Here is a 21,956-nt window from a genome sequence, read left to right on the forward strand (position 1 = left end):
CCCTTAAAGCCCCGACCGTGTCAGCCGCCTCAGGCTGTGGGCTGTGAGCTCTCAGGTTTCTGGAAGAGGAAACTGAGGCTCTGGGTAAAGAAGGAAAGAGGTGGGGGGGTGGGGGTGGGAAGCCGCTGGGTCCTCTGGGACACCCCAGTCCTGTCCTCCGGCAATAGGAGACGGAGAGGGTCAGGGCACGAAATGGGGCTCTCCCCCCATCTCTCTTCTTTCTCCCCCAGAGACCCCCACTGAGGCAGCCCTCATGGCCGAGCTCCTGCCTCTGCTGCCTTGGGCGCCCCCCCCTCGCCCAGGACAGTGGCCGGGACTCGCCCGTGCCCCCAGCAGAGTGGCCGAGCCGGCAGCCACAGAGGGACGGGGCTGAGGACCTGGCGCCCGAGCCCTGGAAGCTCCTGGAAGTGCCCGCCATCCACATAACACCGTCCAGTGATGGGGAGTCGCCCCCAGGCACCCCACCAGCCCCGCGCCTGCTGAGGACCCCAGACCTGGACTGTCTAAGCCAGGGCAGGTCAGAACCCTCAGGGGTGGGGTGGGGGTGGGGTCTGTGTCCCCCTTGTCTCTGGGGCCCCATTCATGGGCCTGTCTCGGGCAGCCTCAGTGGTGTCCACTCGCTCACCGTGCAGGTAAGGGGCTGAAGGTCAGTTCAACCACAGGGGCCTGAGGTTGTGAAACAGACACACAAACAAAAACAGGCAACCGAGAGGTTGTGTCTGAGGACAACCCACTCAGCCAAAGCCAGCAGCAGCCTGTTTACAAGGACCAGGTCCCCTTTGACCCACACTCTGTTTTTCCACACTCGAGATGATGACCCACCGGTGGGCCATAATTCCTAGGGAGTGCCACGGAGTCAGGACTTGCGAACAAAGACAGGATAGAATCGCAAATAATCCCACCTAGGAGACATGGTGAACTGGGGCTTCCTGGGGCTTTTGTGAAGTTGCGTGTTTTTTAAGTGTTTTCCAGAGGCCAATGTAAAAGGTATTTCCTGTTGCAGGTCACAAGCAAGAGATGGGGGCGGGGGAGGGGGGATGGGGAGAGAGAGAGAGAGAGAGAGAGAGAAAGAGAGAGAGAGAGAGGAAGGAGAGGGAGGGAGGGAGAGAGGGAGGGGGAGAGAGAAGAAATAGTTTAAATAAAACTTCTGCAAAGAAATGCTACCTCTGGCACTAGAGGTCAGGAACTGGGAGGTTCAAGGCTGCAAGAGAGAAGAGGCCTCTGAAAAAAAAAAATCTCCGTGTCTTCTTCCACAATGGACAGAATTCAAGCTATTGAATCAGGGGGCTCAGCAAGAAACCTCAGAGGAAATGGTGGAAGAAGCAAGTTGCAAAATGATACTGTAGGAACCTAAGCTTTGACTTTTCTAAGGGACATTGAACAATAGACTACAGTGTGGGTGGGTACATCCTAACGTAGGGAAAGCAGCTTGGATTTAGGCCAGAGGGGAAAATGGGGTTGGGGGTAGAAAAAAAGGAGACAGAGCCAGTTCTGTGTATACTTGGGAGGTCCTCGGGGACCAGGGATCAAACCTGGGTCTTCCACATGCAAAGCATGAACTCAACCCTCCGAGTCATCTCTCTGGCACATAGAATCATTTCTTTAAATAAATAAATAAATAAATAAATAAATAAATAAATAAATAGATAGATAGATAGATAGATAAATCATGGGGCTGGAGAGATAGTACAGTGGGTAGGGTGTTTGCCTTGCACACGGCCAACCCAGGTTCGATCCCCAGCACCCCATAGGGTCCCCTAAGCACCAAGAGTAACCCAGTAGCATCGCCAGGTGTGGCTCCCCGAAGCCAAATACATTAATTAAAAATCAGTAATAAAAACAGCAAAACGTCCAACAATGTGGGAAGCACAGAGGAGGATTACATTTTTTTTTCCTGATGAAGTAACTATTTCTTAGTTTCAATTTTGTATTTTGAAAAAAGAAGGCCAGCCAAGAGATATGGAGAGGACTGAGTGAGACTCAGGCAGTGAGCCCCAGGGAGATGGTGAGTGGAGGGCCAGGCTGAGGGGGAGAGGCGGGGAGGGTGGGGGGACGAACAGGGGGGTCCTGAGCAGATCCTCTGCAGTGGGAAGAGCAAGTGCAAAGGCCCAGCAGCAGAGAGCAGGGGGAGACAGCCCGGCGGCAGCAGTCTAGGTGAACCCCCCCTCCCCTCCCCCACGTGGGGCCTGGCCACAGCATCCGCACTTTGCTTTCATTATCTTGAGGGTCAGCCCCAGGAAGGGCTGAGTCGGGAGAGTTGACCATTGACGTGACACAGGCACCACAGGCTCCTCGGGCTGTATGGGGAGCAGGCCGTGGGGCTGGACGGTAACGGCCCGGTCCAGCAGGTGAGGACAGAGGCTGGGGTGGGCTGGAGGGGAGGTGGGGGGGGCGGGAGGACCCTTGGGGTGCATAGCGTGGGCAAGACCAGAGTTTGGTGAGAAACTGGAGGTGGTATGGGAGGATGGGGCAGAGCGGAGCGGTGGTGGAGGTGGGGGGCGGCTTCTGGACCTCCAAAGCGGGGAGACAGCCGGGTGGCTTTGCAGGAGAAGGGGTGAAGGCTTGAGAGCCGGGGAGGGGTGGAGCTCCTGGGACCATCTGCCCTGGAGCGGGTGGGGAGCAAATCCCCGGCTGCCCGCTGGGGCTGGGGGGCCAAGGGGGCTCCACTGGGAGGCTGTAGGGTTTTTACCCCCTTTCTGTGTTCAGGGGCGGGAATTTTCTCCCCCCCCCCAGCACCGCCTAGCAAGGCGCCAGTCCCACCGCCAGAGAGGGGCAGGAGCCCACAGTGACAGGGGGCCGGTCACGTTCCCGCGCCCCCACCTCACCTCCCCCGTCTAAGAGGGCTGCAGGGCCGCGCCCCCTCTCCCGTGGGAAAGCCCCTCCCACCGCCTAACGGGGTCCGTCGCCCCGGGCCACGGCCCACGGCAGCCCGGGGAGTCTGGATCGAACTGGGTCAGGCCGACTGGCGGGGCCCCAGCAGCGTCCTCCCCACTCGAGGGCAGGGGCCTGCCGGGCATTCGACACCGCCCCCCCGCCCCCACCCCCACCCCGTGCTGGCCGCGTCCGCCGCCCGGGTCCCGGTCCCCGCGGGCGGGTGGGTCCCCGGGCCGGGGCCGAGCTGCCGGGGCGCGCGGAGGGGCGGGGCCGGGGACCGCGCGCTGGGCCGGGCCGGGCCGGGCGGGCGGGGGGCGGCGCCGTGACGCGCGGGGCGGGCGCAGGGCGCGGGCGCGCGCGCGGCCTCGGGCGGCGGCGGCGGCGGCCTTTGTGCGGGCGGCGGGCGCGGGCGCGGGCGCGGGCGCGGCGGGGGCGGCGGCCCGGCTCGGCGACGCGGGGCCCGGCGGGGACGCAGCGCGGCGCAGCCCGGCCGGCCGTGCCCGGCAGCGGGGCGCCCGCCGCGCCGCATCCATGTTCGAGTAAGAGGCGCGCGCGGGCGGGCGGGCGGGCGGGTGGGGACGGGGGGCCGGGAGCGCGGGGGACGGGGGGTGGGGGGGTGATCGCGCGCACGCGGGGGGCGGGGACGGGGGGCGCGGCGGGTCCGGAGCCCCCGCGGGGCTGGGCGAGGGCCGCGCGCGGGGCCGGACGGGCCCCGGAGGGCAGGGGAGGCCGCGCCGAGCCTGCGGGGGGCCCCTCCCTCCGGCCCAGCCTGCCGGGCGCGTGGACCGTGCGTGGCGGGGCTCCCGGGGTGCCCAGCAGCTGTGCCCCGCGCTCCTTCCGCCCGGCACGGCCTCCCCTGCGTCTAGTGCAGGGCCCTGTTGCCCCGTGGCCGGTGCGAGGCTCATTTCCCCCTGGGTCCCGGGGTCCCTGCGCGCCCCCCTCTGCCCCACGAGTGCGGTTGGCGTTGTTGGCGTGTGCACGTGTCTGCGCCCCCCCTGAGCCCGCCCCATGGCGGACCCTCTGCCGCGTGCGCCCGCCGGCCACGTCGCTGTGTGGGCTTGCTCCCCCCCCACACACACCCCGTCTCAGTGTGTGTCCATTCGTGGCGTTGTTGCTGGACGTGCCTGGGCCTGGTGGGCTTTGTATGTGTGGGGAGACCCAGAGGGACCCCTTGTGTCTTGTCAGTGGCCTTGGGGTCCCCCCCTGCCAGAGATCTGGAGTGTCTCCTTGGTTCTGGCAATAGTATACCGACTGATACTTTCCCTAGAGAGTTTATAAAGCTCTCTGGCCCTCCAGTATCCAGGTACCGTATTGTCCTGAGTGTCCACAGCCCCCTGGGGTGGGTGACGGGGTTTCTCAGTGCCCCCCCAGGCAGAAGGAGGGTGTCAGCAGTGACCACTCCATTGCCTGCACTTTGCAGTGGCCTGAGCGCTGACTGTGTGGCTTCACTTCCCTCCTGGTGTGGCTATTGGCGGGGGTCGCTGACATCTGTCTTTGGGCCATGTGGCTGGCTCCCTGCCTCTCTGAGTCTTGTAGGGGGGAGGCGAGGGGGGGTGGGGGGAATGCCATTGACCCGCAGCTAGGGGTGGTTTGCGGTGGGTGTGTGTGCGTGGCTGTGGCAGGATGACGGGGGACACTGCCCCTTGGGGGGGACCCGCGTGCCTGTGGCACTCCCGCCGCCGTGAGGGTAGGTGTGACTCTGGTGTGTGGCACCACGTCCAGGTTTGCTTCTGGGCCCACCCACTCCGCCTCTGGGCCTGCGGACAGCCAGCGAGCGAGCTGGCGGTGCTGTCACCGGTGGCCCAGCTCCATTCTCTGCGGTGTCCGTCCGTCCTCCCGGTAACGGTCCTCCAGCCGCAGGCTCCTCCCTTCCCTCTGCTGGTTGGGCCGCAGCCTCGGGCTGTTCCTGCCCCAAGCACTTCCTCTCTGGGCTGCCAAGAGGCTAGAACTGGGGGTGCCGGCCCTGGGCAGGGTGTGTGGCTGTCCTCAGGCGCCCTCTCCCCGGAGGCCGGACAGGGTGGGGGAGGGATCCTGCAGAGCTGAGCACCCCCCCCCAAGGGCTGCGGTGGCCTCTGTCCTCCTGTCCTTCCTGGGCCCCCGGCCACCCCTCTCTCTTCAGACGGGCCAAGCCCCGTCCTGCCCTGGCTGGTTCCAGTCCCGCACCCTGTTCTCTGTCCCTCTGTGTCCCCGCACACAGGGCCACCCGCGCCTTTGCCTGGCCCATCCTTCACCTCTGTGACCCTTGCCAATCTGACCCCGGCCCTGCCCACTTTCTTCCTCGGGAGGTCCCGGTGGGCCCCACAACGTGACCCAGGTCACAACTTCCCAGGGTGGCCGCGCCTGTGTAAGGGCCCCACCTGGGATATGTATGCTATCACTGTCACTGTCCCCATGCCCGGGGCCACCTAGGGGAGTCAAAACTGGCCCCCAAGCCCGGACTGCGTGGTGTATGTGTGTTGTCTGTTGTGTAGCTGTGGACGGAGCTGTCTCGAGTCTCCTCACAGACCCTAGTGGTGGCACCGAAGCCTGTGAGTGTGTATGTGTGAGTGTGAGTGTGTGTGTGAGTGTGTGTGAGTGTGTGTGTGAGTGTGTGTGTGTGTGTGTGTGTGTGTGTGTGTGTGTGTGGTGGGTGGCGGGACTGTTCCCTTTCTCTGGGACTCAAGGCAAAGGGAGGGTCAGACACGTGCTCAGGGACACACAGCGAGGAAGCCGCTCAGGCCTGTCCCTGTCCCTAGCCCGTATCCTGCTTGAAGCCAAGGCCCACCAGGGCTGGGGGGTGGAGGGGCGTCACCTGTTCGGTTCAAGAGATCCAGGCCCTGAGTGGGAACAGCTGGGAGCCCGCCTGCTCCCTCCCCGCCCCACCCTCCTGTGTGTGTGTATGGGGGTGGGGATGAGAAATACAGGCAGGTGGGGGGAAGTGCTGCAGAGAAAGAGGAAGCTGGAGGGGCTCTGGGAGGGGGTGTGGGGTGTGGTTTCAACTGGGAGGTGACAGGCTGAGAAGGAGGCAGGAAGGGTGTCCGGGTGGAGGGCGCAGTCCACAGCGGGCAGGCGCTGGAGGTGGGGGGAGAGGGAGTGCGTGAGGGAGGGGTGGCTCGAGGGGCCCAGCTGGGGTCCACCTGTCCTGATGCAGGGGGGTCCTCCAGGCCGTGAGGGCAGGATGGGAGCAGGCAGCCTTTCCGAGCCCCAGGGCTGGGGTCAGCAGGTCACCATCCACTTCCCTTATTGATTTATTTCTACGATTTCATTTGACAACCCGACAGGAAGGGACGCCAGCGCTTGTCATCAAGGAGCTCCCGGCAGACCCCTGGGGACTGGGCCTGTTCCAAGTCAGTGACCTGGAGTCAGTGGCCGGCCAGACAGGGCTGGGAGTGTGGAGTAGAGGGAACTCAGGACTCCCCGCAGAGAATCGCAGCGGGGGGTGGACAGTGGGGACAGAGGGAACGGCAGGGGCTGGCGCTGGCGGGGGAGGAACCCTCGCGCCTGCCCTGAGGGGCCCTCCTGGTATCAGTGGGTCCCAGTTGCTGCCTGAATCTCCCTGGAAAAGGTGGGAGATGGGGAAGTTGGGTGGGGTGCCTAGGACTTGGGGCAGGGCGAAGCTGGCCTGTCCCCCCCTCGCCCCTCACCCTCAGGGGGGCGTTTATTGGGTCCTTCGCATTTGTTGGTTCTGCTGCTTCCCCGGGCTGGGACCCTTGCAGCCAGGTCCCCATCACTGTCACCAAGCGTCCACTCTATGTGGGTACCCTTTTGGGTGCTGGGACATCAGTGCCACGTGAGGCCACCAGAAGTCCAGTGTCTGGGATATAGTAAACGAGGTGGGGAGTTGGGGGGTGTGTGTGTGATGGAGATAGGGGTGCGGGGGTGCCGAGGCCAGGCTGGAGGCGTGTGGGGAGGGGCCGGCTGCCAAGGCCATGGCAGCCACTGACGACCAGGAGGGGGCTCGGGAAGGAGTGGCCAGCGCGGATGTTGTGGGTGAGCTTGAGGGACAGAGCGCCGGTGTGGCCAGCAGGAGGGAGATGAGGGCAGAGAGGTGACAACGGGGACACCCCAGGACCTTGCGCGCCCCAGGACTTTCGCTGTACTAGGGGGTGTGGCCAGGATGCAGGGCTCAGCTCAGACAGCCGGGCCAAGACTCCTGTCCCCTGTCCGTGTCAGAGGGACTGCAGAGGAGGGAAAGAATATACTTGACCACAGGCTGGGGTCCCTGGGGGCTCTGCACCCAGCAGCTGAAGGTTAAGTTCTGCTCTATTCACCGTGATCGCTGGGGGAATTCCCGGCGGTGTGGCTGGGCGCCCCCAAGTGTGGGACTTTTTTTTTTTTTTTTTTTGCTTTTTGGGTCACACCCGGTGATGCACAGCGGTTACTCCTGGCTCTGCACTCAGGAATTGCTCCTGGTGGTGCTCAGTGGACCATATGGGATGCTGGGAATCGAACCCGGGTCAGCCGCGTGCAAGGCAGACGCCCTACCCGCTGTGCTATCGCTCCAGCCCCGAGTGTGGGACTGTCTCAGGAGCCCTCGAGGTGTGCGGATTCGATTACTTCACACCCCCGGGCTGTGCCCCAGGGTGCAGGACCCCTCAGTGCTGAGCCTTAGGGGGCCGGCTGGGCGGAGTGGGGGGCGTCCGGGCTGCTGGGCTGGCCTCCCCAGCTCTCTCCCTCTCCCCCCAGCACCACCCCCCACTCTGGCCGGAGCACACCCAGCACGTCTCCGTCCCTCCGGAAGCGGCTGCAGCTCCTGCCCCCGAGCCGGCCCCCGCCGGAGCCGGAGCCGGGCGCCATGGTGGAGAAGGGGTCAGACAGCTCCTCGGAGAAGGGCGGGGTGCCCGGGACACCCAGCACCCACAGCCTGGGCAGCCGGAACTTCATCCGCAACAGCAAAGTGGGTGCCAGCCCGGGTGGGGAGGGGTGGGAGGAGGGAGGGGGCCTGACGGGACTTGGGTGTGTGTGTGGGTGGGGGGGCAGGCCTCTGACTCCCCTCCTTTCTCTTGCAGAAGATGCAGAGCTGGTACAGTGTAAGTGTCCGCACTGGGCTGGTGTGGGAGCCTGAGTGTGCAGGGTGGGGACGGAGTGGGGGTGGGGGTTTCCCGTGCTGTGTGACCTAGAGCCAGTCGATGAACCTCTCTGGGTCTCTCGCTGAGAAATGGAACTGACCTTACCAGACTGAAGGGAAGTGTCCCCTGAAAGAGTCTGGGGTGCTGGGGTACTCAGTCAGAGCCTCCCTGGCAGCGGTGTCAGCTGTGGAGGGCAGAGTGAGGGGCTCCAAGGCCCTCCCTCCGCCCCCCTTCCTCACCTCCCCCTGACCCCCAGATGCTGAGCCCCACCTACAAACAACGCAACGAGGACTTCCGGAAGCTGTTCAGCAAGCTCCCCGAAGCCGAGCGCCTCATCGTGGGTGAGTGAGTGAGTGAGTGAGTGTGCCCACCTGGCCCCTCGACCCCCCCCGCCCCCCCGCGCGCTCGGCACCCCGCCCCGGGCCGGCCGAGCAGGCCCGCATGTGACTCGGGCTCTGCGTCTCTCCCGCCGCCTCAGATTACTCCTGTGCCTTGCAGCGCGAAATCCTCCTCCAGGGCCGCCTCTACCTGTCCGAGAACTGGATCTGCTTCTACAGCAACATCTTCCGCTGGGAGACCACCGTGAGCCCCTGCAGGCGGGCGGCAGGGGGCGGGCGGGCCTCCCCGTGCCGCCCCTCCCCACCCGCCTTACCTGCCTCTCGTCCTCATCCTTGTCCTCAGATTTCCATCCAGCTGAAGGAAGTGACGTGTCTGAAGAAGGAGAAGACAGCCAAGCTGATCCCCAATGCCATCCAGATCTGCACGGAGAGCGAGAAGGTGAGCGGGGGGCGGGCTGCAGCCCCTAGCCCGTTCTGACCCCCCCCCCATGGTCACTTCCTAGTGCCGTGACAGCTGCCGCCCCCCGGGGGAGAGGGAGGTTTTCCGGAAGCTTCACAGCAGACTTCCCGGGTGCTCTGCCCCTGGGTGCCCAGCCCCTGGCAGCAGTGGGCACCAGGCTTTCGGCGCCACGCCCACCTGCTCCGGCCTGTCTCCAGGCCCCAGACAGCGACTCTGGTAACAGTGGGGGCATCTCGGGGACCCCAGCATCGTCCGGAGTACGGGGATCTGGAGGAGCTCTGTGGGTGGCCATGACTGTCTGACCCCTCACACCCGCTCTTCTCTTGCAGCATTTCTTCACCTCCTTCGGGGCCCGGGACCGCTGCTTCCTCCTCATCTTCCGCCTCTGGCAGAATGCGCTACTTGAAAAGGTGGGCCTGGACCAGGGGGGCTATGAGGCCAGCACTTGGGGAACGAGAACTTGGGAGGATGCCCCCAGCCCTTCTCCTGCGTCCCAGGCCAGCTGCACCTGCACCTTCCCCCGTAGCCCCCCAAGCCCCAGGGCCAGATGCAGCAGCTGGGCGGTGCCAGGCCTAATGCTCAGAAATGAGGGTTTCGACATGTGTGGCGGCCGTGTCTGACCGCAGCCGTGGTTCTGGAGAGTTTCTCGGCAGCATTTGCTGGGAGGTTCTGCCGTGATGGAAGTGTCCAGTCTGGTAGCCACTGGCTACTGATGGGGGCTGGACCAGTATGACAGGGTCACAGGGTCACAGTTCTTCCATTTCTTTTTTTTTTTTTTTTTTTTGCTTTTTGGGTCACACCCAGTGATGCTCAGGGGTTACTCCTGGCTCTGCACTCAGGAATTACTCCTGGCAGTGCTTAGGGGACCATATGGGATGCCGGGGATCGAACCCGGGTCGGCTGCGTGCAAGGTGAACGCCCTACCCGCTGTGCTATCGCTCCGGCCCCCTTCCATTTCTTTCTGATAAAACTTAATCACCTCTGCTTCTTGGTTAGCACCAGACATATTTATGTCTATTTCTGTAAACTGTATGTTTCCGTACAAGAAACATTAATGGGCATGACTGGGGTGACCCTTTGGCATACTTGCAACTCGATATGAGGTTATAGCAGAGGATATATGACTGATTCTCATTTTTGGGTCGCACTCGGCGAGTCACAGGGGTTACTCCTGGCGGTGCTTGGGGACCATATGGGATGCTGGGGATTAAACCAGGGTCAGCCGCGTGCAAGGCAAACGCCCTACCCTCTGTCCTATCTCTCCGGTCCCAATGATTCTCGAACTTCATAGTCTCAGGAACCCTTTTACACCCTTGAAATCATTGTAGACTCCAAAGAGCTTTGGTTTAGATGTAGGGCAAGCAGAATTTTCAACATTAGAAATTGAAGCTGGGAACCGTAAAACATTTTATTTACTGTTTTTGAAGCACCTCCCACCCCCAGCAGTGTTTTGGGAGCCCCAAGCCACTTTCTAGGGATTCTCAGCTCAGCTCTGCAGGCCTGACTGGTGCCCAGCCATGCTGGGGGGCCACCCAGGGCTAGACACACGCCCTATTGCTCAGGGACCGTTCAATGCTGATTGTTCATGTTTGCTCTCCCCAGCCCTCAGTGGGGCGATCTTTAAACCCCAGGCTCAGAGTGGGGTGCTCTTCAAACGCGAAACTCCCCGTGTTCCATTAGCTGCTGGAGTGGAGATGGCATCCCATGTCCTGTGGCCTCTGGCTGACCCTGCACACCTATCTGTGACGTGGCAGCTTCGGGTGGGCTTTCTGGTGGTAGGAGTTTCTGACAGACAACCAGACAGGGGTTTCAGCAAGTGTATGGAACTGCAGCAAAGGGGACTGACAATGCCTCGTTTAGGAGCTGGAGAGAGGGGACAGAAGGGGGAGTGCATGCTTTGCACACCGGGTTCAACTTCCGACTCCACCTGGTCCCCTGAGCACCGCCAGAAGGGACATTTTAATAGCCCCTGAGCACCATTGGGTGTGCCACCCCCACCACAAAAAAAAGAGAGAGAAAACAAAATCTGGACTGGAGAGATAGTATAATGGATAAGTCACTTTGCTTCCATGGGGCTAACCCAGTCTCCAACACTATATTTGGTTCCCTAAGCACTGCCAGGAGTGATCTCTGAGCACAGAACCAGAAGTAGACCCTGAACAGCCCCAGGTGTGCCCCTCCCCCTAAACTAAAAAACCTGCAGGCTAGAGGGATAGTGCAGTAGATGGGGCACTTGTCTTGGATCTAGCTTGGATCCCCGGCCCCCCATCCGGTTCCCAGAGCCTCACCAGGAGGACCCCTGAGTGCAGAGATGGGAATAAGTCCCGAACACTGCTGAGTATAGCCCCCAAACAAAACAAACCCAAAAAACCTGCTGCTGGGCCCGGCACTGTTCTTTGTGGTACCTGGATTCATTCTTTTTTTTTTTTTTTGCTTTTTTTGGGTCACACCCGGCAACACACAGGGGTTATTCCTGGCTCTGCACTCAGGAATTACCCCTGGTGGTGCTCAGGAGACCATATGGGATGCTGGGAATCGAACCCGGGTCGGCCGCGTGCAAGGCAAACGCCCTTCCCGTTGTGCTATTGCTCCAGCCCCTGGATTCATTCATTTAACTGAGTTAGCGTGAAGGGGGTGGGGGATGGGAAGGGGTGCAGGGGATGAGGTGGGGGTAGGGGCTTCTCTGCCTATAACTGGACCACCTGGGTTGCACAGGGAAGATGAAGGGAAGTAACTCCATTGTAATTCACCCCTGGGGATGGGGGAGATCTTCACCCTGAACAGACTGGGATTGCGAGGGCTGTGGGACCCTCGAGAAGGACAGCACCCATGAATCCTCGCGGCTCCCTGGCAACCCAGATGGGCTCTCGGTGGGTGGCAGCCGGGGGCAGTCCCCACCCCTCTGAGCTCAGTGGCAGTCAGCCAGGATGAAAGAACCACATCCAGCCTGCACTCTGTGTGTGTTGTGTGTGTGTGTGTGTGTGTGTGTGTGTGTGTGTGTGTGTGTGCTGGGATGAGAAAACCACACCCAGCCTGCACCTTTGTGTGTGTGTGTGTGTGTGTGTGTGTGTGTGTGTGTGTGTGTATCCTGGGAGAGAGAACCACATCCAGCTTGCACCTGTGTGTGTGTTGTGTTTGTATGTCTGTGTGTGTTGGGATGAGAGAACCACATCCAGCCTACACTCTGTGTTTGTGTCTGTGTGTGTCTGTGTGTGTGTGTCTGTGTGTGTGTGTGTCCTGGGATGAGAGAACCACATCCAGCCTGCACCTGTGTGTGTGTTGTGTGTGTGTCTGTGTGTGTTGGGATGAGAGAACCACATCCAGACTGCACTCTGTGTATGTGTCTGTGTGTGTCTATGTGTGTCTGTGTGTGTGTGTCTGTGTGTGTGTGTGTCCTGGGATGAGAGAACCACATCCAGCCTGCACTCTGTGTATGTGTTTCTGTGCGTCTATGTGTGTCTGTGTGTGTCTGTGTGTGTATGAGAAGCCGGCCTGGGGCTGTCACTTCCCAGAGGGCCCCGAGTTGCCTCTGTCACTGGTGTGACCCCAAACACTTGGCTTGCCCTCCCAGGGCCACCTGTGCCCCAGCCAAGCCGGTTTCGTTTCAGCCATTAGCAGTCTGGGTGGCGAGGACCTTGGGGGTAAACAGCACTTCCTGTGCGGCTGCGAAGGGGTGAGGACTGGAAAGGGAACGTGCTGCTGCCCCCCTGTGGACGCCATGGGAACTACTGTGGCCTCCGGGAGGTGGACGCCAACGGTCTGTCCTGCCCCGCCAGACGCTGAGTCCCCACGAGCTCTGGAACCTGGTGCATCAGTGCTACGGCTCTGAGCTGGGCCTCACCAGCGAGGATGAGGACTACGTCTGCCCCTTGCAGCTGAACGGGCTGGGGTGAGCTGGGGGTCGGTGGCCGGTTCCTGGGAGTTGGAGAGGGACGGCCTCACCATGAGTGGACTGGGGTGGGCCAGGAAAACATGTGGGGGTGCTGGGGATGCAGCGGTCACGCTCCCTCCCTCTCCCCTGCAGGACTCCCAAGGACGTGGGCGATGTGATTGCCCTGAGTGACATCGCCCCGGCGGCAGCGGCCGACCACAGCCAGGAGCCCAGCCCCGTGGGCTCACGCCGGGGCCGCCTCACCCCCAACCTTTCCCGGGCCAGCAGCGATGCAGACCACGGGGTGAGGAGGGGCCGGGAGAGCGAGGGGAGGGTGCTGAGAGGGGAGAGACAGAGGAAGAAGGGGTGATGGGGGGTGGAGAGTGATCTGGCCGGGGTGGGGGGAGGGGAGGGATGGGAAGTGGTCAGGGGGAAAGATGTGGTTGATGAGGGGATGCAGCTAAAAGGATAGATGGAGGGACAGGCTGGAGATGAGACAGGGAAAAAGGGCGGATGGAGACAGGCGGATGGATGGTGGGTGTGTCGGTGGTGAGGTCGGTGCGGAAGGGCACGGAGAAGGTGGTGCCCACTTCTCAGGCCCAGCCTGGGAGAACTTGGGGTCCACGGGTATGGAGAAGGTGGTGCCCGCATCTAGGGCCCAGCCTGGGAATACTTGGGGTTCAGGGGGCTCAACGTGCATCCAGGGAACCCATGCGCCTCCCGCCCCCAACTTTGGTTTTCTTACAGCCCCGAGTTCCCGTGGCCTGTTGGGTCCCGGGGGCCTCCCTGGCTGTGATGGAGGAGGGGCCAAGCTGTCTGAGCCTCTTTTGCAGGCAGAGGAGGACAAGGAGGAGCAGACAGACAGACAGCCAGAAGCCTCCTCCAGCCAGACAGCGACCCCAGTGGCCGAACCCGCCAGCTCAGAGCCCACCCCACCCGACGGGCCCGCCTCTCTGGGCCCCTTGGAGCTCCTGCCCAGTGAGGAAGTGTTAACGGACACGAGTAACTCCTCCTCGTCCACCGGGGAGGAAGGTGAGTCACTTTGGCCTGTGAGTCCCCTCTTGGGCGGGTTTGAATGAGGAGTTTGTGGGGGGGCCCCAGAAGCCCTCCGACACAGGCAGGCAGATTGTGGATTTTAGGTGGTGACTCCCGTGTGTCCTGCTGTGAGAGCATAGTGCAGCAGGGAGAGCGTTCACTTTGCACGCAGCCAACCCTGGTTTGATCCCCGGCGCCTCATATGGTCCCCTGAGCACCTCCAGGAGTAATGGCTCGGGTCAGAGCCAGGAGTAACCCCTGAGCATCACTGGGTGTGACCCCCAAGCAAAAAAAAAATAATCATGACTGAAACTGCTTTGAGGGCAGATAAGCGCAGACATGAAGCCAGACCCCCAGGGTTCACATCCTGGTGACCCGGCCACCTGACTCTGCGACTGGGCACGCGGACTTAACCTCTCAGAACCTCGTTCTCCTCTTCCTCCTCCGGGCAGGGCAGTCTCGGGGAGGCCAGCGCATGTCAAGTACCTGGGTCTCTTAGTGTTAGCTATTCTTTACGTTTTACCCACCCCCTGCCCCCATTTGCCTACACCAGCTTGTTTCTCAGGTGACTCCAGGTTTTTATGGGGGCAGCGAGAGCCCCAGTTCCGCCCCAGACAGATCCGGCCAAGAGAAAGCTCCCTTTTTCTCAGTGGCTGCCCCAAGAGCTCTAGGCTCTCCTCTGATTGGTCCAGTGTAGAGACCAAGCCCGGCCCTGAGCCAATCACTGGTGGTCTCCCATCCCTCTGAGCCAATCACTGGTCGGTCTCGTGTCACCCTGAGCCAATCACTGGCTGAAAGCTCCAGTCCACCTCTTTGATTGCCGGGTCTTCTTGTTGGCAGTGAGTCGTGTCCTGGGTTAAACTTCTGTCCCAGGAAGGTGGGTCCGGCCTCTCCACCCCACCGGGCGTCTGGCAGAGGGTCTGTGGAGGGAGGGCTGCCAGCGGCCTCACCCACTGCCCTTCTGTGCCCCAGCCGATCTGGCCGCGCTGCTTCCAGACCTCTCCGGCCGCCTCCTCATCAACTCCGTCTTCCACGTGGGCGCCGAGCGGCTGCAGCAGATGCTCTTCTCAGACTCGCCCTTCCTGCAGGGCTTCCTGCAGCAGTGCAAGTTCACAGGTCAGCCCCGTGTGGGGTGGCGGGGCCGCGCGTCACAGCCAGCTGGGCAGATCCATGTGCAGTGAGACCGAGTATCCGGTCCCCGGATGGCCTTGGGCCCGACTCCCAGCCGCAGCCCCGGGAGGCCCCCCTGTGTGGCGGGAAGGGGGAAGCCCAGTGTCTGCCTTGTCAGGTCTCGGGAGAACACCGTTCATCCGGGATGTGCGTCCGGAGCAGTAGTGGTTAGTGGGAGCCAGGTCCATCACAGCCGTGCAGAGATGGGGGTGCTGGTGAGATGGGCAGGCGGAGACACCTCCTGCTGATGAGAAGGGAGGGCGAGAGCCAGGCTGGGGGCCTGCCAGAGGCAAAGCACACGAGGAGAGGGAATTTGAGAGCTAGGAGTGGAGAAGGAACTGAGTTCCCCTGGAGAGACGGGGAGCAGGGCCAGAGCAATAGCACAGCGGGGAGGGCGTTTGCCTTACACTCGGCCGGCCCGGGTTCAATCCCCAGCATCCCATATGGTCCCCCGAGCACCACCAGGAGTAATTCCTGAGTGCAAAGCCAGGAGTAACCCCTGAGCATCGCCAGGTGTGACCCTAAAAATGAAAAAAAAAAAAAAAAAGAAGGGGAGCACAGCCCTGCAACCCTGCAGAGCCCCCTAGGCCAGAGGCAAATGCAGGGGACCCCCACACTGAGCTGGGTGGGGAGGGGAGGCAGGGGAAGGGCCAGGTGAGTGCTGGCTGCACGGGGTTCTGGTTCCTCCGACTGACCCACACACACTCCCCTCCACAGCAAGCAGGCCCTGCCTTGTGCTGGGGGCATCCACCCCCACCCCGACCCCGTCCTGCCTGCAGCCTAACAGGAACCAGCACGTCAGGCTTCTGAGGAACTCAGACTCTGGGGCCACAGAGGGGCCTTGGGATAGTCTAGATGGACAAGGGGTGAGGTCAGATTGGAGCAGTAGTCCAGCAGAGAGGGCACCTGCCTTGAAATGTGGCCAACCTGGGTTCGATCCCCGGCATCCCATATGGTTCCTTGACTACCGCCAGGAGTGATTCCTGAGCACAGAGCCAGGAGTGACCCTGAACATCACTGAGTGTGACCCACCCCCCACCCCTCACCCCCACACCCCCAAAAAAGAAGGTATCATTGGATCAGAGATGGAGTCAGATCAGGGCTGGACTAGAGATGCATTCAGACCTGAGGAGGCAGGAGGGGCTGGTAGACAGATGGGGGTGGGGTGGGGAGGGGAGGTCCAGGATTCAGGGCAGACACACACACCCTGGGCTCCTGCAACAGGGACCTGAGAAAGGGGCAGGTTTGGGGAGATGTCGAAGCTAGAGTGGACCAGTGGGTGTGAGGAATCTGGAGGCCTTCCAGGAGGAGGTGATGACTGGCGCCAGAGCCCTGCGTCTGTACCTCTGGTGGAAGTTGGGATTGGTACAAAGAGGGAAACTGAGGCATGGGGGAGACGGCCCCAGAGGGGAGCAGGTGCCCTGAGGATTCTTCTCTCTGAGTAGCACCAACCTCTCAAGTTTCAGGTGCCTGGAAGGAAGGAAAGGAGAAGAGAGCTGGGGGGGGGGAGGTGTGTGACCCAGGGGAAGGAGGGTTTGGGGGGGTGGCTGCGCTCCCCATCCTGCCCCTCCCGCAGATGTGACCCTGAGCCCCTGGAGTGGGGACAGCAAGTGCCACCAGCGCCGTGTGCTGACCTACACCATCCCCATCAGCAACCCGCTGGGCCCCAAGAGCGCCTCTGTGGTGGAGACACAGGTGGGCCCGGCCGCGGGGCCTGGGTGGGGTGGGGAGGGGCTCTGGGGCCGGGGCCCGGGCGGCCTGACTCCTCCTTCCCCCGTCCTCCCCCCGGTGTCCGCAGACGCTGTTCCGGCGCGGCCCGCAGGCTGGCGGGTGTGTGGTGGACTCGGAGGTGCTGACGCAGGGCATCCCGTACCAGGACTACTTCTACACCGCACACCGCTACTGCATCCTGAGCCTGCCCCGCAACAAGGCCCGGCTCCGGTGAGCGGAAGGGGGGACCCCCTCCCCCCTCTCCCAGGGCACGGGAACACCCCCTAGGGACACAGAGCTTGCCTTACCCCCCCAGGGAGGGGAGCTTGAAGCACCAGATTTGGGGCCTTCCCAAGCTCGGCGGGGTCGGGTCTGCCCTCCTCCCTCTTTGTGGGGGGGGAGGGCGCTGGCCGCACGAGAGATGGGGTGCAGGCAGGGCCGTCTGCCCGCGCAGAGGAGCCCCAGGCGGTGCCCAGGCTGGGGGCGGGATGAGAGTTGGGTCCAAGGCTGTGTGGGGCAGCAGTGGGGGCGGTGAGTGGGGGGGGCTCTCAGAGCAGCCACGGGCAGTGGTGGGGGGTCGTGCATCAGGGTGACCAGGCCCCTGCCCGCAGCGTGTCCTCCGAGATCCGCTACCGGAAGCAGCCCTGGAGCCTGGTGAAGTCGCTCATCGAGAAGAACTCCTGGAGCGGCATTGAGGATTACTTCCACCACCTGGGTAGGGGCTGCCATCCGTCCGTCGGGGCTGGGGTCCGGGGCTGGCGGGGGGGGCCCTCCCCCGGTGTGCAGACAGGCAGCATCCTCTCTCGTGTGCAGAGCGGGAGCTGGCCAAGGCCGAGAAGCCGTCCCTGGAGGAGAGCGGGAAGGACGCGCGGGGGCTGCTGTCAGGCCCGCGGAGGCGAAAGCGGCCCCTGAGCTGGAGGGGCCACGGCGATGGGCCCCAGCACCCCGACCCCGACCCCTGCGCCCGGGCTGGCATGCACACTTCAGGTGAGTCCCTTCCAGCAGGCCTGGCGTGGGGGGGCGTGCGTCGGGCTGCTCCGGGGCTGACCGTCTGACCTGAGCTGTTCTCTGCAGGTTCCCTCAGCTCCCGCTTCTCGGAGCCGCCTGTGGACCAGGGTCCCGGGGCTGGGCTCCCCAGCGCCCTGGTTCTCATCAGCGTCGTGTGAGTTGGGGCCTGGGGAATCTGCATGCCGGCCGGGCTACCCGGGGCCAGCGCTTAGCCTCTCTGGCGGGAGATCGGGCCTGCCGGTGCCTGGCAGAGCCCCTGGGCACCTTGCTCTGCCGGGGAGCCCATCCCCCCTCACCTGGGGCAGGGAGGCCTTTCTGGAGGAGCTGAGGTGGCCAAAGACCGGGCCTAGGGGTTCACGGGATTCGATCCTCGCCCACGCCGGGTGGGGCGACACGCAGGACGCAGCACAGAGCTGGCCCCCGGCCAGAGTGAGGGGGCAGTAGCGGGGCCTGGGCAGGGGGCACTCAGGTCCAGGCGGAGGGCGGCCAGTCGGGAGAAGCGTCCTGGGGAAGCAGAGGGTGCCGGAGCTGAGACTCCCAAGGGCCCCGGGGTGGGGTGCCGCCGTAGGAAGGAAACCGAGGGGCGCCCCCGCCGCGGGGCAGAGGCCAGGGCGGGGAGGGCGGAGGGGTGGCCAGGAGCTGCCGGCTGCGCTCACCGCTTTGTCTCCCCTCGCTGCCGCCTCAGGATCTGTGTGAGGTAGGGGTCTGCGTCCTGTACTCCCCCCGCCTGCTCAGGCCTCCCCCTGGCTCCCCGCTCCTTGCCTGCTCCCGGGAAGGGGCTCAGAGCATCCCCTATCCCCCCCGAGACTTGACTTGGGGCAGCCAGGGGCACCGCGCCGGGAGGTGTGCCGTGTGGCTCACCTCTGCCCCCTGACACCTGACCCCTCCCACCCGCCCGCAGCCTCGTGGTCCTCATCGCCCTCAACGTCCTCCTCTTCTACCGCCTCTGGTCCCTGGAGAGGACAGCCCAGACCTTCGAGTCCTGGCACAGTCTGGCCCTGGCCAAGGGGTGAGTGGGATGCAGGGGACGGGCGGGAGCCAGGTGGGGGCCGCCGCCCCAAGCTCACTGCCCCACCCCCGCCCCGCAGGAAGTTCCCGCAGACGGCGTCCGAGTGGGCCGAGATCCTGGCGCTGCAGAAACAGTTCCACAGCGGCGAGGTGCGCAAGTGGCGCCAGATCCTTCGCGCCTCCGTGGAGCTCCTGGATGAGGTGCGGCTGCCACCGGGGCCTCCGTCTCCCCTCTCTGTGAAACCAGGAACTTCTCCCCTCTCCCCCGCCCCACCCCTCCCAGGGCCGCCAGAAAAATATCGGTGGGGCGGGACGGTGTTCCTCGCCCTGGGACAGGGTCCAGGGGTAGCTGACTTCAGGTCAGGCTGGATCCAGCGCTCGGAATTCATGATGGGCCCTTGGGCTGTGTCCCCCCACCTCCCCGACAATATGGGGAGGGGGCACTTCAGCCCCCAGCATGGGCAGGGAGGTACACCTCACTCCCGCTGGCCAGCAGGGTCGCGTGTCCATCACTGAGCCCGTTACAGGGCCGGGGAAGGCAGGCAGGCAGGTGTGGTCCCCGTGACCCGCTTCCCTCGTGGGGCGCTGGAGGGACCCAATTCTGCAAAGGCTATGGGGGTCTCATCTCCAGAAGCAGGGCCGGGGGCGGGTCCCCCAGACACCCACTGCAGTTGGGGAGGGGGGGCAGCACTCTTCAGGCCAGGCTTCTGCCGCGTGGTCCTCTGGTGGCGTGGCGATGCCAGTCCGCTTCCCCCACGGGAGACCTTTGGGAGGGGCGGGGTGGGCTTGGAAGAAACACAGGTCAGGTCTCTGGCCACCAGCGGGAGCCAGCTCCAGGCCGGCACACAGTAGGTGCTCAGGGTACACGGTGGTACCACATGGTGGCTGGCACAGATGTCCGGGGCAGGGGGAGGGGACGCAGCCAGGCACATCCCTCAGTATCCCCCGGGCATCAAGGCTGGAGCAGGTGGACAAGGTGAGGATGGCGCAGGTGGCTGAGAACCCCCGGGGGGTGGGGGGTGGGGGCTCGGGCTGATCCTCAGTGAGGGTCTGATTATTTTCTTCTCCGTTGAGCCTTGACTTCACACGTTCATGAGAACAGCAGGCGCAGAGGGGCGGGAGGTGTGAAGTGCTGAAGATGACTAACCAGCCTGTTCCCCGGCACTCTGGAGGGGGCTGCTGTGATCAGTCCCCGCGGGCCGGCCGGAGGGCAGCCCTGCCCGGCCGCCCGCACAGAGGCACAAACTCAGAGGCACAGGCACGCCTGAGTGCTTCCTTGGCCCCCCCATCCCAGAATAGCCCCCCGCCCCAGACACGGGCAGGCAGCCCACCTGTCTCCGCTGAGGGACTCCGCACACTTGATTCGCAGTGGCCCAGGGAACTTCCAGAAGTAGCAGAGCTGGGACTTGAACCCTGGCCTCCGGGGTTGCAGGGTCACCTTGGTGGGGGTTGGGGGTGCCCCTCCCCACCCCTCGTGCTTCTGGTCCACCTCCGGTTCCTCGGTGACCCCCTCCCTGCCCCCCCTCTCTCCCCAGATGAAGTTTTCCCTGGAGAAGCTGCAGCAAGGAATCAGCGTCTCGGAGCCGCCCTTCGACGCCCCGCCCCGGCCGGACGACAGCCTCTCCTGAGGACACTTGGCGCGCAGCCATCTCTCCCCGCCTCCCCCCCAGCCCCCCCCCCCACACGGACAGAGGGACACAGAGCCTCGGCGGCCACTGCTGGCACGGTGTGAGCGCCGGGGGCCTCCGCGCACCCTCCCCGGGGCCTCGCCGACACGGGGACCACAGGCCCGAGATGCACTTTAGACCAGCGTGCGCGTGTCCCGCTGCCACTGCCCGCCCGGCCTGGGGGCTGGCCCGGCCCTGGTCCGGCCCCGCTAACTTATTCTGCCCAGCCTGGGGGTGGGAGTGCCTCTCGGGGGTGCACCACTCCCTCAGCTCTGAGGTTAATGTATTATATTTATTGGGGGCCGACAGAGCCCTAATAAAGGGTTGGATATGGCTGTGGCTGTGCCTCAGGGCCCTGGCGGGGGGGTAGGGGGGCGTGGGGGTGGGAGGTGTCTGCACTTCCCGGGTGGCCTGCAAGCCTCAACTGTCTCACAAGCTGACCTCATTGTCCCCGGTGGCCTGCAAGCCCTGACTATCACACAGGCTGACCTCATTGGGGGCAGGGAGGCTCGGGGCTGGTGGCTGGGCTTGGTCCACGCCCTGACTCTTGGCCAGCATCGTCGAGCCCTGGGTGTGTCCGCAGCCCCGCCCCGCTCTGTGCAGGGGTCCCGTGGGGTCTCAGACATCACCGAGCATCACCTGCTCAGGACCCCTGGGAGGCCGGACCCCATCCCCAGCGCCCACTGTTGGGGTCGCAGCAGGCCTGGCCTGGACAGAAGTTCCCAGGTGACACGGGTGGCGCTCGGGACCCCACTTGGAGAACCACTCTTAGAATGCGGTGAACGTGGCCACTGAGCAGCCTGACACACGAGAGGCATTTGGTCGGTGTCTGCTGGAAAATGGCTGGGTCAAAGGTCATGGGTGTGCGGTGCACCAAGGAGGCGCCCGGCTCGGTGTCCGAGGGTCTGAGGGTCAGCCTGCCCCACAGTGACTCCCGACGGTCCCTTGGAAGCCCCCAGTAGTGAGGCAGACCTGGCCCCTGGGGTCTCTGCTTTTATTTATTTTATTTTATTTTTTGGCTTTTTGGGTCACACCCAGACGCACAGGGGTTACTCCTGGCTCTGCACTCAGGAATCACTCCTGGCGGTGCTCAGGGGACCATATAGGATGCTGGGATTTGAACCCTGGTCGGCTGCGTGCAAGGCAAATGCCCTACCCGCTGTGCTTTCGCTCCAGCCCCGTTCTCTGCTTTTAGATGCAAGGTCCCTTCTGGGACCCTGCCAGGTCGAGGCCCTGTGACGCCCTCACTGCAGCCCGGAGCTGTTAACAGAGTTGGGTGGGACCCCAAGTCCTCCGCCTGATGGGTGGATTTGGGCAGAGGCAGGAGGCACACGGGGGAGGGCAGCCCTCCTGTCCTCCAGCCACGTGAGCATGCAGGTGACCCACTCTGCCTCACTTTCCTGATCCGTAAGATGGGGGCAGTGTCGATGCTCATCCCGAAGAAAGGATCTGTGAATTCCCGTGAGCCCGTGCTGCCCCTGTGGGTGCCACACAAACACCCAGCCAGCCCGTCCCTGCGCCACCGCCACGCCACCCCCGCCTGGAACAGCAGAAGAGGTTATTTTCCGCCAGGGAGCTTCACAGCCCGGAAGGTGCTGGTGCCGAGGACAGGCCACAGAGGTGTCTGGTGTCCCTGCATCCTGTCCCTCTGCCCCAGGCCTGCTCACATCCTGGTTCCTCTCGCTGGGCCCGGGGGGGGTTCTGGGACTTCACCCCACCCAGAACTGGGCACTCGAGCAGCAGCTTCCCCACCCCGGCCAGGTCTCG

The 21,956-nt window shown here is 63.5% G+C and overlaps 1 protein-coding gene across 1 annotated transcript; it reads left to right on the plus strand.

The window, feature by feature from the left end:
• The first annotated feature begins 253 nt into the window (after positions 1-253).
• On the plus strand, positions 254-20,522 carry GRAMD1A (GRAM domain containing 1A). Its single transcript, XM_004600995.2, is given in 20 exon segments — positions 254-286; positions 288-517; positions 7,540-7,750; positions 7,863-7,883; positions 8,179-8,263; positions 8,401-8,504; positions 8,604-8,699; positions 9,050-9,130; positions 12,497-12,609; positions 12,745-12,895; positions 13,425-13,623; positions 14,599-14,742; positions 16,373-16,491; positions 16,595-16,737; positions 17,118-17,221; positions 17,320-17,493; positions 17,581-17,668; positions 18,416-18,523; positions 18,603-18,723; positions 20,058-20,522. Coding segments are annotated over 20 exon segments (2,418 nt in total). The 3' UTR covers positions 20,151-20,522.
• Positions 20,523-21,956: the final 1,434 nt, after the last annotated feature.

The sequence above is a fragment of the Sorex araneus genome, chromosome 8 (assembly GCF_027595985.1).
Source record: "Sorex araneus isolate mSorAra2 chromosome 8, mSorAra2.pri, whole genome shotgun sequence".
NCBI classification, from domain to species: domain Eukaryota; kingdom Metazoa; phylum Chordata; class Mammalia; order Eulipotyphla; family Soricidae; genus Sorex; species Sorex araneus.